Below are 16,931 nucleotides of genomic sequence, written 5' to 3' on the forward strand. Positions count from 1 at the left end.
CGTTTATGTACGTATAGCTATGGACCGCGGCTATTCATCATGATGGACGGCGGTGACGATGACTGCAATGCAGCTATATGGAGCCACGAACATTCTCAGCAAATGGGGTCTAGCTATAGAAGAACTTTGCCAGTCATTCCAAGGTATTTATTTATTTAACTGATATAGTTACATCGCTTCATGCCCATCTGTAATTTGCATGATGTATGAAGCTAGTCACGGCTCACGCTTTGGGTTCTTGGCCGGGCTGCGCTACGCCTCGCCTTCATGCATGTAACGTTAGATCTATGCAAACTGGCACGTTAAGTTTAAGGTCGTCTGTTACAACTTAGATTAGAAACGAATAGGCTACTGTACTGTGTCAACTATGGGAATATTCCGTACGCTGATTTATTAGATGATTAGTTTTTGTAAAAGAAATTCGTATTTTATGTGAAGTTTTGAAAATGTATGTAAGGATTGAATTATGCAAGTGTTTATACAAGCACGAGTTGGTTGAAAAACATAACTTAGAAACTGTATTACTTAAATGTTTAAGTTAGGTCGTCTGTACCGGTAGGTTTCCTACGTACATTATGTTTTTCAACCAACTCGTGCTTGTATAAACACTTGCATAATTCAATCCTTACATACATTTTCAAAACTTCACATAAAATACGAATTTCTTTTACAAAAACTAATCATCTAATAAATCAGCGTACGGAATATTCCCATAGTTGACACAGTACAGTAGCCTATTCGTTTCTAATCTAAGTTGTAACAGTAAGACTATACAGGCACCGTATCACATCATGCACAATATAGGCGCAGTGTCCGAGTTCGATGATGTAGAAATCTAACAAGTTAGTTAGGCGTAGGGTCTAACGTGACGGTTAGGGCCTAGCTAGGCAATGCTAGGGCCTAGTCTAGTCAAGGGCTAGGGCCTATATTTTAGACTGCTAGTGCTAGCTAAGTTCAATTACACAATGACCTGTCTCGATCATTTCCTTCCTACCTCATAATTTAGAACTTATGGTCGGCTGTATGATAGCCCTACTACATCGACTACCCTCTTGTAATAAGCCGACCGTGTATTAATTGGCGCACTGAACGCTTAGGGTTAGTACGCACTTCACTGCACGCAAAGCACATAAAAATGGATTGGCTTTGACTGTCGATGAGGATGGTGTGGGAAAACGCGAAAATTCACCGTTCATTAACAAAGTTAATGGTTTTAATGAAGGACAAAATTTCGAATGAATATTTTCACCGAATCGTAATGTAATGTCTATGGAAGTTTCTAAAAAGCTTCGTACAACACGGTGTTCAATACAACTCGGTTTGCGTGCATTGTCAATGCAAAAACAGCGGTCGATCTCAATAAGGAGCGTTACTGCGGGGAGCTGAAACGAGGCCACGCAAGTTCGACGGCGATATTTTTGCACTGAAACTTCGAATCGAAAAGGGAACAAAGGCATTTGATAGCCTAGCTCTGGATTTTCTCAATCACGTAGGTCAAGTTTTTTGCATGAATTTCAGTGTTAAATATTCTTATCAAGCAAATAAACATTGGGCGGTCGATGAGTAGTAGGTCCAACCGTACAACCAAAATCTGCTGTAAACATAACGAACCCCCTAAAATCCAATACTAAAGTGCAAGTTAAGTTCTGCTACTTTTGCTGGAGCAATTCATTCTTTACTGGAGCAATTCATTCTTTACTGAGCATCATTGCCATCAATGATGCTCGATGAATTAAGGTCTACGTAAGCTTCCAGTAGAAAAAAGGCCTAGAACCCCTATAGAAAATGAAGATAAAGACAGAAAACAGATTGTGGTGTTTTTAACGTACAATATAGTCTATGCACCACACGTAAACTTAATGCCTGTAGTAATAATATACTGGTACCTTAGTAGAGTTCTATTTGTTTCGTATGGGTAGGTGGTTTGGGACCAATTTTTGAAACTTTTGTCACTTTCGAATAAGTTTCTATGCAAAGTTAAAGGAGCTTTCTTCTCACTGTCAAGATTTCCATGCCAAACGAAGCACATTGTGCAAATTCACACAAACTTGTGAGAAAAATGTTTATAGAATGAACATTTTTGCAGAAGCTAATGATCATGCATAATTCACTCCGTCATTTATGTTTTTGTTATTAACTTGAGTATTATATTTTTTTCCATTTGGTTTAAATAGCATTCTTTCTGGGCCACCCTTAATATGATTACAAATGCAATCTTGTTCCCTAATTTGTACAGATCAAGCAAGACTTCAGCCAGGAGATCATGGCTGAAGACAGGATGTTTGCAGCATGGCCATGTATGCTGACAAAGTACTCTAGTATGGGGAATCAAGATGTCCATCGTAGCAAACGCTGCTTATTCGTCACACGGGTGACACCGATGGCCTTTCCCAAGGTACAGTATTGCTCTGTGTAGAGATTCTAATCTACAGCCCCAGTACCACCCTTTCCTTTTTTGCGTTTAAGTTGAGGTGAATTTATTAACAGCATTAACAAAATACTTACAGTATGTACATGACTATAAAAAAAAAATTGTTAGACCGAGAAATTCATTCAATGCATGTTAATTAATTTCTAAGACCTTCGCAAAAACCTGCAAAAACTGAAGTGGATCTGTAATTTCAAAGCCAATATCAAAGAGATCATCCGGGCTCTTGATGACTCAGCTTTGTCCATCATTCAACTTGCATGTCATGTTCCCGTATTTGGTTTTGTTGCCGATTCGACATCATGAGCTTCCTTGGCATTTATCATGCACTGATCGAGTGACACATAGCAAGCCTTTAGATCTTCATTGATGTACACACTTTTCATGTTCTCTTTTCCTTTCAGACTAGAATACCCAGAATACAGTTTGTTCCTTTTGTTTGCAATAAAGTGGACTTTGATCTGCCTGCTCTTTCCTTCTTGCCTTTTCCCCAAGATGAGGACAAGATCACGAAGGTGAGATGTCCTCTTTCCAAATGTCTAAGCCAACTTCCTTGGCAACATTTGACTCGCCCTCAGTAAGCTCTTCCTCTGTCTCCTCAGCCCCCTCTGGCAGGCCAGTCAGGCAGAGATTGTCCCTCCTTAGCTCATGTTGGACCTCGTCCTGCTGGAACTGAATCCTCAAGAGATGACATGTGGATTCAGAACATCTTTAATTGTGCTCATACAAGCTTCTTTCGCTCCTTGTATCACATGCGGTAGTGCAGCTTTAATGACTGTAACTACAGCTTGGACAATTATTTGGGAGAGGCTGTCTCCTGCCCCTCTCTCACATTATAGCACCCCACGGCCACACAGTTCATGTACACTGAAACTTCTGGACGGTTTGTCCTTGCCTCCTTCATCTACCATTCCCCTTTTCTTCTCCACTGCCTGATCAACTCACATGATAATCAAGCTTTTGTCATTATAGGATAACATTAACAGAGAAGTCTTTTATGAACTATTAAAGTTTTTGCTTTCTTTTTCCTACTACTTGGAATAAAAATCACTGGACCTTGAACATCCCTTGCTCTTGCTAATCTAATTAAGATGCGTATTAACTGATCTTGCTTTATGCAATGCCAGAATATGACATGAACCTCCTGCAAAAGCCCAAATGTCATTCATATTGCAATAGTCTTTGTTAAGCACTTAACAGTAGTGCAAGATTATTCTTATTAAGGCACTGGCTGTCAACACCATTCAACTTTCTTTCATCCAAGTTCATGGTAACTCTGATTGCTGCTTTGTAGAATAGCATAATGATTATTACAGCATTATAATTTTAATGCTTGGCCTTACAAGTTTGGCTCTACTCATCCACAATTACTTGCCCGTCTTGGTAGTAAATGCCGTTGCCAGAATCAGTCCCTCATTCAAAATGTGTAGTATTTTCTACAATACCCTCCAAACAACTTTAAAACAGCCCCCCCCCCCCTCCTCACAGTTAGTAATCCTGGTTGCAATCAAGTACAATATAAGTACATAAGCTAGCATCTGAATATGAGCTGATACTTGTCAGCATTTCTCTTTATCAGCCTTGATTGTGTTAATATTTTTAAAGGGTATATTTGTACTTATCATTCAAAATACTCCCCCTGTGTCATACATTTTGCTCCACAGAGGAAAAAGAGACGTTTGCATTCAGCATGCTGCCGCTAGTTTGCCGAGGCTGGACTGCGAGGGTGTGGGGCAAGTGCTCCTTTCAGGAGTCGTTGGAGTTATTCTACGACTTTCAACCTGTAAGTACCTAACTGTTTGGAGGCTAATCTTCTAAAACAAGTGATGTATTGCCCTCTTATTAAAATGATGAGATGGACTTTGACATTGCAATACAAAATATAAAAATCATCAAGCTGTGGTCCATAGTTACAGAAATTCCCAGTTTATGCTGTTTCATTTGTTAGTTTAGTCTATGGATTCTACATATTTATGCAAATTTACTATGTTGCTAATGTATGCTGTGAATCACAATAATTTTTTTTAATGAAAAAAAAATCTTATATTACATAGTCAACATACATATTTATTTTATTTTGTGTTTGACTGCTCAATCACACACTTGTCCAATTATGTCCTTTTCATTTTGATAAAAAGGGGAAAAAATTCGCATGAAAAGCAAAATTGGTCCCAAATGTCGCCAACAAGGAATATTCCATTCATCAATAAATATTGCACTTGACCTATGGTATCATTATATTCAGCAAGATGCTGGAAATATATCACATACCACTCATATACATCCAATGTGATACAAGGTGTCCCCCCCCCCCCATACCAAAAAGAAAAAAGACCTCGCATACTCCTTAATGTTCCTACAATGTAAGTGGACAAAATTGTTATACTACTAGTATTGGAAAGAGTAACTTACCCAAAATAATGAAATGCAATTCAGAAGTAGTTTTTGTTTGATAATACTTTTTGCCTGGGCTTGCCAGCAATAAAATTAATTGCCTTTCAGAAGTTCCCATAGGCCACACAGTTGAAAATTCATTCAGCCAGGTCATGGTTAGCCCTTGCAAGAATAGAAAATGTAATACATGGATGTTATATACTACATAAAATACCCAATTTAGGGTATATGTTTGCAAATGAAATGTTGCAGAATTTGGCCAGGCACTTTATTATGAACTCTACCTTGAACATTGGAGAGGTGTGGGAAATATATCTGTTCTGATGGACTTCATTATACCAATGCCTCAACCCAACACTTCTGCGTAGATTATTTCAAGATTTTATCGAGATGTATATGCATGTTTCTTTTCCATTTCCATTTCATTTTACAGGAGGGCACAGACCTGGCTTTCTACATTGGACAAATTGACAGGAAGCAGAGACCACAGCCCTTCATCTTGCTGATGGGAGGATCCTGGAAGAAGCCACTGCAAACCTTTGTCATTAGGAAGTTTTCGCTACACGACGCGAAGACCGAGAATACGAGGAAGCGATCACTTGTGACAGTCCCCGTACTCTGACTCCCATCCACATATCTATGCAGTTTCGCTTTCCTGTACAGGACGGAGGCATGGGGACAAGATCGCTGATTGGTTGGCTGACTGGCTGGCTCACTCCTGCCCAGCATCGGGACCGAACGCTATTTTGGCCAAGTACCGTACTCGTTTTCCCCCGGACGGGACGTTCCTCGGATTTGATCATGTGCAGAAGCAAATTTCGCACACGACACGCTTAACTCCCGGCCGCGTTGTGCTTGCGAAAACTCCCTATTGTAGAGAGACAGGGATTCTTGTTTCCAACTTTGACAAAGGCTGTGGACTGTGCATTCAAAGTGCATTATGTCCTAGATGTAGAGTACCAGGCTCAATGTTTTGCTGCCTGGCAGTTCTTGGAGACAGTTGTGTACAAAACGCCTGGTAAAGTGACGTCCAATTCTGTGAGAGAGATCAGGACATACCTGAACTCTTCAAATCAGGAAGATTAGATGCGTAGAATGAGATTTTCATGGTCATCAGAAGTTTAATTGACAAAGTTGACTTTTAGGTCATTCGTTAAAGCAAAGGTTTGGTATCTATGTTTTATTTGTTTATAACTCAATAAGTAATGGATACATGTCACATGGAAAGATCAAAGGTCATGAGAAGATTGTTCTATTAGTGGGTAATGTTGGCCCTTGAAAACTTGTGGTAAAGATAGGTTAGAAATGAATTAAAAAGGGTATTTTGCATAGTAGTGACGTAATGAAATATTGGGAAAGATCTTCACAGGTTTATACTGAAGCATGACAGTCAATTTTCAGAAATATAGCAATTGTGAAATTAAAACCTCATATCTGTTGAGCATCATGGAGGTCACACTCTGTACTGAATGTGGCCTTCATAAAATTCAAGATGAACTGTTTCGTAGAATGTATATTTCCATTATGAATTTATTTCATTGTATATAGAGTAATCTTCATTATTGCCATCTCTATCACAGGAGTGACAGAGATGATCTTTGCTGGACAGATGTGCTGTACTTGGCACATCCCAGTTATGAAAAAAAAAAAAACTGTATGTGTTGGTAGCAGGTATGACTTCTCAAATTACACTAGTAAACAGGAGTAAGTTTCATTATAATTACAATGTACTGTATATGTTATTTGGTCTGTTCAGATATGCTGAATATAGGTATGGAGTAGAATTTTCACAAGAGATAAAACTTATTTCTTAATGTGAATGGTTTCTCCATCTGCAGTATATTTACAGTCATCATTGTACTGTCAAGGAAATATAATCTAATAACCCCTGACTTACTATTGCAGATGTTCCCCAAAAGCATTGCGACTGAAATGATTCAAAATGTTGTTACATCAAATTGAACATTGTTAAAAATGATCTAGTTAATAGAGAAGCTGTGTAGTGCAATACCTTCAGTAATATTTTCTTAGTGGGGCAACAAAGTACAATATTGGGACAGAAAAGCAAATCCTTAGAGGGCCATTCCCTTAAGCTTCGCTTATGAGATTTCCAAGCGCATGTAATAGTGACAAACACTTCAAGAACAAAGTCAGTGGTTCTAAGAAAATTAGATAATTATTCCAGGAAATAAGACTCATTCAGGATTTATCTTGTCTTGTCAGGGTATGATCACTATAAAACTGGATAATGTGTCTGTAAGGTGTGCATTGGACTGTAAAAGCATTCTGAAAAATTACATTCTCTGTGTACTGTTCATTCAGTTAGCCCTTTTGGACCCATCTGAGGGCAACTGATGGTCCCCATGCACCCACACAATATGAGAAATGAAGCAACAAAATATTCAATGTGGCACAGGTATAGATAATCTCAAGCTGAACACATCCATGTTATGCATAATGATTAATTCTTTAATTATTGCATGTTTCAAATTCAATTTGCCATTGCAGTTTAGTTGAAATATTGTGAAATGTGATTTTTACGGCGTTAAACGCCCCATTTGTATGTAAGTGGAATCAAAATGTACATTTGACAATACACTAAGCTTTAAATGAGTGGAGGTCAATTCAGCTGGAAAATCACTTAACTCAAGCATAACAAAAGCTCGTGATTTTTCCTCTGCAGTCAAACTGCATATTTTTACTAAATCCGCGCAAGTCAACACATTTTTCTCGGTTCTCGAGAACTTCGACTTATCAAAGGTTAACTGTAAAAGAAGAATTGTTACTCTGTATATATTCTGAAAATGGATGAGACAATTCTTGATTGGCTCAATTTGTTATTTGTAATATGTTTGCACATCGATGGACAGATTGACCGATTGAAGGTTTTCTAATGATATGCTGTCAGTGATATAGACAGTGAAAATGTGCTGAAATATATAATCGGCCAAAAAATAAACATTTGTGTTATTGTGCTTATATACAAGTGAGTTGTACAGTAATATGGGATTAAGAAGTGTTTAAATTCTAAACATGAATATTTAATATTTGCTTTAAACAACCCAGTTGTATAAAATTACTTTTAAACAACCCGGTTGTATAAAATGACTTTTAAACAACAGTTGTTTAGAGTTTTAAACAACTTTTTTTAAACAACTCAGTTGTATAAAATTACATTTAAACAACAGTTGTTTAGACTTTTAAACAACTTTTTTTAAACAACCCAGTTGTATAAAATGACTTTTAAACAACAGTTGTTTAAATTTTTAAACAACTTTTTTAAACAACCCAGTTGTTTAAATTTCTTTTAAACAACAGTTGTTTAGAATTTTTAAACAACAAAGGGTTAAAAGTTTAAACAACTACGTGTTGTTTAATTTTTAAACAACAGTTGAGCGATTCACCGGTTAACTTGTGGTTGTTTAAAATTTTAAACAACCTTGTTGATTTTTTTCTAACAGTGTACCACAATCAAACATAACAATTTGATTATCGATGATGCTACATCCATTTCAAATATTTTTAATCAGTATTTTTCACAAATTGGCAATAATCTTGCTCACAATGTTCCGGATAGTCAAAATATTTTTTTTTGATTTTTTACAAACTCGTAATCCTAACTCACTGTTTTTTGTTCCTTTAGAGAGAAATGAATTGTTAGATATTGTTCAGAATTTGAAAAACAAGAAAAGTGCCGGGCATGACAGTATTGATAATGTTCTTTTGAAAAATATTATCAATTTTATTGTTGATCCATTAGTACACGTCTTTAATTTGTCTTTGTGTAACTGAGTTGTCCCTGAGGATATGAAAATTTCTAAAGTAATTCCTATTTATAAAAAAGGAGATAGGGAAGATGTTTGCAATTATCGACCTATATCTTTGTTGACTTCTATTTCGAAATTACTTGAAAAAGTTGTTCATTTTAGATTATTGAAGTTTTTGGATATTCATAAAATAATTTCTGATTATCAGTTTGGTTTCCGGCAAAACCACAACACCTCCCACGCAATACTTACCTTTTTAGATAAAGTTTCAAAAGCTATCGATCAATTTCATCATACAATCGGCGTTTTCCTGGACTACTCCAAGGCCTTTGATACCATTGACCACAATATACTTTTTTATAAATTATCATATTATGGTATCCGAGGAAAGGCCTTGGAGTGGTTTAGAAGTTACCTTTCTAACCGTAAGCAATTTGTTTATGTTAATGGGCATACATCTGTCATGCAAAATGTTAATTGTGGAGTGCCTCAAGGAAGTTTGCTTGGACCTCTTTTATTCATCCTTTACATTAACGACATGCCGAATTCATCAAGTATTCTTTCCTTTCTATTATTTGCTGATGATTCTAATGTTTTTTTTTGTCACATTCTGATCCTAATATGCTAATTGATGTTTTAAATGTTGAATTGGATAAATTACTTCAATGGATAAGAGCAAATAAATTGTCCATAAATATTAAAAAAACTAAATGTATGATTTTTAGTAACTCTTTAGAAAATGTACCTAGAAATGTATATCTGAATGATACAGTTATTGAAGAAGTTTCTTCAATCAAATTCCTAGGTTTGATTATTGACCGTAAACTTACTTGGAATTTACATATTGATTCCATAAGCCGTATCATCTCAAGAAATATAGGTGTTATAAACAAAGTTAAATTTTGTTTACCCAAAAATGTTCTTTTAATGTTATATTCATCTCTGATTTTACCTTATTTGAATTATGGTATACTCGCCTGGGGAAACACACATTCTTCTCATTTGGAAAGACTACTTTTGTTACAGAAAAAAGCTCTTCGCATTATTTGCAATGAATCGTGGAGAAGTCATACTGATGTGTTATTCCGTGAAAACAAAATCTTAAAAGTTAAGGACTTGTATTTGTTACACCTAGGACAATTCATGTACAAACTTACCAATAATTCTCTCCCATTTGTGTTTGAGTCCACGTTCACTAAAAATAGATCTGTTCATTTTTATCCTACCCGGCAATCCAACTCATTTCATTTGCCATTAACTAGGACTATGTTTGCTAAATCCATGTTTTCTTTTACTGGCCCCAAATTTTGGAACACTCTCGATAATAGTATGAAGCAAGTTCTAAGTTTAAACACATTCACAATTAAACTGAAGAAGTTGTTCATAAATTCTTATATAGTTGAATGAGTTATATTTTAATTAGCCTTAATTCTGAGCTCTCTTTTATATTCGTTATATTCACTCTTTTCTTTTATCTATTCCTTTCCTACATTATGTACATATACCTCGGTGATCCACCGCATCATGTGCCTCGCGTGTGCTGGTATAGACCCTTCATCTCTTCTCCTTTCTCGCCTTTCCCTGTCCTCTTGTCTCTTTCTGTTTCTTCTTTCAAAATAATTTCCTCTTTTCCTCTTTTTTCCTTTACTGTGTTTTGTTTTTTTCTCTCTTATCTTTCTCTTTACAAGAGAGGTTGCTTGTGTTTGCTTGTCCGTCTGTTTGTTTGTTTGTTTGTTTATATGTATAGGTCTGTTGTGTTGTACACCGATATATTATGTCTAGCTAATTGCTTTTTTATGTTATTTAGTCTTTTTGTCCACGAGGAGACTGCAAAATACAAGCTTAGCTTTTTAGCATGTCTCCTCCATTTCCTGCAACTTTAGTTTCAATTCAATTTTCATTGTTTACTTTGCTTTTGTGATGCGTAGTATTGTCAACTTCACGTATTTTTCTTTGTTACTACATTGCATTGATGTTGTGTTATTTTGTGTATGAAAATGTTGGAAATGAAATAAATGAAATGAAAAAAATGAAAAAGATGTGTGCAAAATAACTCGAGTAACAAAATAACAGTTCTGACGTCAACGTCAATTTGATACGCAAAACAGAAGAATAATTATGGTACTTCTCTTAAATCACAGTATTGATTCTCTTTAAGAGTACAATGATCTCATCACTGTTACATTGTTCGAAATTGTCATCGTCTGTCAGTCAATTTGCGAGTCTACAGGCACACTTGGGATATCAGAAATGTTGAACAATGAGCCCTTTAGAGCAAAATGTAGCCAGTTTTGTTGCTGTTTTTTCTCGAGGTGGTATTTTGCTGTACAAGTTACTCTTTGCTTCTTTTTATTTCAGATATGTCTTCACCATGAAATTATGATACAGATGTATTAAAAATCCAACTTTTGATAATGAAATATCTTACGACGATGACCTGTCAAGAAAATTAATATAATTATTGTATGTTGACTATGATTATGGGCATACGATCCCGAACGGTACAGTGTAAGAGAGAAAAATTCGGCAGAAACAGTTTTCCACATTAAACCTAGTTCACATCGACGCACAAGGTCAGAACATTTACGGTGGGGACAAACAATTTCATTTAACATTATCATGATTATAATTCAATTAACAATATTGTCACGGCAACATGAGACTGCCTTTATCAAGCTTAGTGCTAAACGTCACAGAAACGCAACCATTTTGTATGTGTGTGTGTATGTGTGTGTGCGCGCGCATGTCTGTGTGCACGTCTGTGCCTGTGAGTACCGTAAAACGACTAATTACATTTACATTACATGACATAATTACATTATGACCGCTCTGGGTTGACGAGGACAATTAGAGCACAAATGAAATTAACTGTATCAACTGATAAGCGGTCTGGGTGTAAATATGAAGACATTTTTTCCCCCTATGTTTCCAAGATGAGTAATAATAATCATATCCCGCATACTTCATGATAAGGTCACTGCCGCAGCTATCTTCCTTCTCAGTTCGACTTCTAGCATTTGCTCACATCTTCTACAATTGCCATGAAATTTTCTTTTGCTAGTGACTATAATAATCTACGGTCATTGTTGACAATAATAATAATAATGGAGAATAGTTTTCATGTCGCACACAACACAATAACATGTACGTGCAGATCGAAGGAGTCTTGGTTAACTTTGATCATCATTGCATGTACTGATAATAAAAATGTATTTCTTTCCAGGCCAATAACTTCTCACAGTGGTAAAATTGCACAAAATAAGAAAACACGCATTACATTCAAACACACATGCATTCAACCTGTAAAACGTTACTCTCCATGCGCAGCAGCTGCCCTGTTATGTTCTATTATCTACACTATGATTACCGTGAGTTTTGGATTGTAAATCGTCGCAGCGAAGTATAACTATGATAATGCACTGATGTACAAAAGAAATATCTAGAACGGAAAATCCGGCTGAATAGATACACGCAATAACAGCTGTTTTTTTTTTTTTTTCACTTACTGGATAAATCTGTTTCTTATTCGCTATCCGAAGAACACCTTAACACCAAAACAGCATAGTCACAACTGCACCAAAGACACAGCCCGAATTTACAAAGGTATCTTTAATCAAAATTTAGTCCATGGCCTAAACAAGCAGGAAATAGGCGTACGGCACAAATCCATACGACAGCCTGCAAGCCGTATACTTTCAGGTGTCAGTTGGCGTATACGGAATGCGACAGGAGTACTTAATACTTACGCGTTTATGATTTATAGAATCCATGGACTTATTAGAATCCATGGACTTATTAGAATCCATGGACATATTTTAAATTACCTTTGTGAATGTCGGTCAATATGTCTTTTTTTGTCTTTTTCTTTTGTTTCTGATTTTAAACATGGTACGCGCTTCTTTTAAACACATACACCGACTCATCATGGAAGATCTTCGATTTGAACATCAATATCGCCTCACAGAAAGAATCAAACAATTTGTCAAATGACAGTAGAAATCAAGGAAGGGAAATATAAGGTACTCAACCTACAAGGATAGCGGGGGTACGATATGATAGAAGAAAAAAAAAACACAAACAAATGAAATCAAAACAAACACAGGACAAACTTATAGACGCCAGGTCTGAAGATGTTAATTTGGAAGAGTTTCGCATATACCTATTGTGATGCGGTACTCAAATACGCACAGGATACTAGTTGCCAGAATAATATTTTAGAATGATATATATATGGTATGTTTCCCTACATTGGAAACTTGTATCAACTGAAGAAATGCTGCAAAGCATTGGAAATAATAATTCATGTTCGGCATGTATTGATAAGTGTGGATGACCATCCCCTCCACACGAAGACAGCAAAAATAGTTATACAAACAAACAGAAAAATCCCAAACTGAATTTAATATAATATGTCCGTCGCATATATGTTGTTATATTCAGTCTTTTCACATCAAACCTTTCAGTCAAACTGTAAATCAAACACTTGCTGAATATGTAGATTTTATAAATAATCGCATGAATGGGCCAAACCGCAAAACAACGATAAAGACAGGCACATCAGAAAAGAAGGTATTTTACTGAAAAAATGTAAACAGATAAAACTTAAAATCGATGTTAAAAATCACTTGACTCCTGACAAAAATACGGTTAAAAAAACACGGAGAAATAATTTGTTTAGATCTCCCAGCTGTTTTTCAAACAAACCGAAATAATTTAAGGAGCACGCACGAAGCAAGCAAGCAAGCTGCAGGAAACAGGAAGAAAAAAATGCGTGCGCATTGTAATATTAGGCTATAAATAATGGACGAAGAATGATCAATGTCTTCTTTTTTACTATCCTCTACGTTAGCCTTGGTGCAGGAAAAGAAACACACCAGCAAATTGAAATGAACAAGATATAAGATTCGCTTTACAATGAATGGCACACCATCTCAATCACTAATGTTACAGCATACTCCAAAGAAGAAGTTCAGGTATGATGTATAACCTCCAAATTCTAGTCAGCTGGGCTGATATATTTTTACGGTTAAAACATCGACAGAGATAACATATGCTGCCTTATTTCTTTCTTTTTTTAGGTGGGAGGGGATGTAAATATTATACAGACATGTGAAGCATTGAAAATAAAAAAGAACGAAATATCAAAATCAATCTCTCTGTTCAGGCGACCCGTTAATACATAAAACCGTCCGTGCAGAAAAAGATGAAAAAAGAAGAAGAAAGAAAGAAATAACACCAGCTGTCCGCTTCACCGAAAAAATACAATTCAATAATCATTCAAAAATCATTTTTTATCTACATGGTGAAACGCTTAATAACTTTAGCCACCGATTTAAATTTTCATCTCATACAAAAATACGAAAGATAACAAGATTCAACCTCTAAATTGCCATTTATCTTATTTACCATTTCTTACAAAGCACAAAAAATATCAACTAAATTCTGTCATTGTTGTATGATATCATATAAAAAAACCAAGCTACCTCCGTGGCTAATTTGATACAAAATATGACGTTAACAGCGTGATTTCCCGCGTATTTACATTGTGTACACTAATACACCGTGGAACAGACACACAGTAGCTGCAACATCGGAGCTACAGCCGTAAACACACCTAGTTAGCAAAGATTGGCCACAGTAGTCTTAGTTCAGTCGTGTTTGAAGGTATACATGAGTGAAATGACACTCTTTTGTTCTTGACATATCAATAGCCGAAAAGGTTCTCCAGGCATGCCAGGAATTTCATGTCTTCATTTTTTCTCCCACAGTCAATTCCTTCTTAGAAGTATAGTATAATATACGTTGAGAACAATATTGGTTCAGCTTTCGGAACACGCGTTTGCAGTCCAGTAGGTAAATACAAACTTCATGAAGACGTGGCGTTATTTATCATAGACAGGATTTGCGAACGTTGAGGTTGACGGTTTGTAGATCGGGTTGTCCATCTGTAAAAAAGCAAACAAGGAGCAAAAAGGTTGTTATGAGTACGTTGAAGTGCAAATTTATTTCAAGTGCTTTCCTATTGGAATTCTTCATCAAAATAATGTATTTCATGAATTACCTCATATCTGCATGAGGGTTATACATGTACAATGTAAGGGAGTATGTGTGTGGAGAATGGACTAACTTGACCACCCGCTTGATGAACTTCTAAATAAACGTTTTTGATAATCGTGACTAAAGACAGATAACGAGATAGACAGATATACAGATAAATGAATGAATGAATAAATGAATAAATGAATAAATGAATGAATAAATAAATAAACAAACAAAGAGATGGAAAAACTAACAGTTGAATGCAGAGATAAATAGGTAGATTGTAATGAATGAATACATGAATAAACATATAGAGTTAGAAAGGCAAATAAAGTTATACGAGTAGATAGACAGACAGATAATAATAATAATAATAATAATAATAATAATAATAATAATACATTTATATAGCGCATTTTCCATAAACATTCATGTTCAAATGCGCTTTACCAGTGGATTATTGATATTAACGGAACAAGTGAGTTTTTAGATGTTTTATATAAATAGATAAATATATAGAAATAGATAGATAGATAGATAGATAAATAGAAGAATAGATGGATAGATAGATAGACAGACAAACACAGAGCGATAGATAGATAGATAGATAGATAGATAGATAGATGGATAGATAGATAGATAGATAGACAGACAGTAAAACAGATAAGAGAAAGAGGGAGGGATTGTTCTTCTTCTTCTGGTAGTGGTGTTGCTGTTCCGCTTCTGATTTTAAATATCAAAAAATCAAGGACCTGATATTTTTGTCGCTTCTAAGTTTCGTAAGCATTTTTTTCTGTGCCTCAATTCGATGACCCTCTCCTCACCTCATCCCAGTTGGCCTTCTTACACTCCTTCTCCCACTGGGCGAGCTCCTTCCGGTCCTCAAGGTAGGTGTAGATCCTCCAGGCGAAGACCAGGATCATGCCGATGAGCACCACGCTGAGGATGACGCCGATGATGATCCAGCGTATCTCCGCCTCGGTCAAGATCTTTTGCCGGCTGGCATCAGCGCATTCTATACACAGCGAGAGAAGAAAAACGACATAATTATGACAGTGACTACACATATATTCTTATTCACTTTTTCACTTCTGCACTCATTCTATTAATAGTACAATGTATCTACATTCAATGTACAACTGGCAGCCTGATGTCTCTCAAAAGTATGCTGTTCTTCCAGCTACGCCGAGAAACAGCGTACTTTTGAGAGACAGGCGGTCAGTATCTCGTAGATTAGAGAATCACTTCTGATTCTTCTGATCACATGACTAACGTTCTACTTGATTTTCTGAACACTCATTTAGGTGACTTTAATTTCATCTTTATTTGTCTAGTAATTTTGTCATCTACGGAACTGTAATAATTTCAACTGCCTATCTTGCATCTGTTCTTTCAAAATTCGTCAATCTATTAACTGATAATTGATTTGTTCATTCATTCAATTGATAAATAAATGAATTCATTCATTCATTTGTTTATTAAGTCAGTTAGTTCAATCGGTTATTTAATCGTTAACTCATTCCCACTCTAAACAAAGTTATGATCATAATCAAGAGAGTTTTAGTCGTTTCTGTCGTTTTGGACAGTTTGGGGCACGTATTATGGGGTTAGGAAAAGTGGCTAGGGAGAGTTGGGAGATGGGCTTGTTAGTTGCCAATGTAACATATATCACTTCTTATTGTAATTTTGCTGTATTACTTTCATTCCACTTGTTACAATGAAATATGAAATTGCTGTTTCAATAATTTCATTTGTCAATTTCTATTTCCAAAGTGCAAAGTATTACGCACGCAAGAAACTGTTTTGTTTATTGTGATCAATTAAGAACATTTGTAAAGTACATGTAATATCACACTAAATTATCAGCGTTTGGTATTAGCTAAATGGAAGTGAACACAAATTATTAAAAAACTAGATATATCGCTACGGCGACTGATATGCCTCCGCCATAATGCACGGTTCTCCTAATAGGTCTATAGTACAATGTCTTGACAATGCGTGATGACAGTTTCACACAATTGGCAAAATATTAAAATGACAGGTCTGACACAAATGTGCTGAATGTTCACTTTCCTAGAACTAGGTTCAATTGGATGAATGATTAAAATGTCAGAGTGCAGGTATTTGGGGAACTGATGATTTTTACTTGACTTTTGACCCTTTTATAAGTTTATGCATTGAGTAATTTTCAAGGTATTGAGAAAAAGTATAATTTCAGTATCAAATGGGAAAATAACATTATCTAAACCTGGCCTTTGACCTTTGACCTCACAGTTCCAAAGAGAATCACTGTTAGGTTGAAC

At 35.8% G+C, this 16,931-nt stretch overlaps 1 protein-coding gene across 2 annotated transcripts in view; it reads right to left on the minus strand.

Moving 5' to 3' along the window:
- Positions 1-14,346: 14,346 nt before the first annotated feature.
- Positions 14,347-16,931, minus strand: part of LOC139743595 (integrin beta-1-like) — a 159,792-nt gene continuing 157,207 nt past the window's right edge. For both annotated transcript variants that reach the window (XM_071654080.1, XM_071654073.1), the window contains exons 23-24: positions 15,453-15,643; positions 14,347-14,534 (exon numbers count right to left, since the gene is read on the minus strand). In XM_071654080.1, coding sequence (XP_071510181.1) covers positions 14,472-14,534; positions 15,453-15,643 — 254 coding nt within the window. In that variant the 3' untranslated portion in view covers positions 14,347-14,471. The remainder of the gene's footprint in view (positions 14,535-15,452; positions 15,644-16,931) is intronic.

The sequence above is a fragment of the Diadema antillarum genome, unplaced genomic scaffold (assembly GCF_040938485.1).
Source record: "Diadema antillarum isolate AM-2024a unplaced genomic scaffold, OU_Dant_1.0 scf00000034, whole genome shotgun sequence".
NCBI classification, from domain to species: Eukaryota; Metazoa; Echinodermata; class Echinoidea; order Diadematoida; family Diadematidae; genus Diadema; species Diadema antillarum.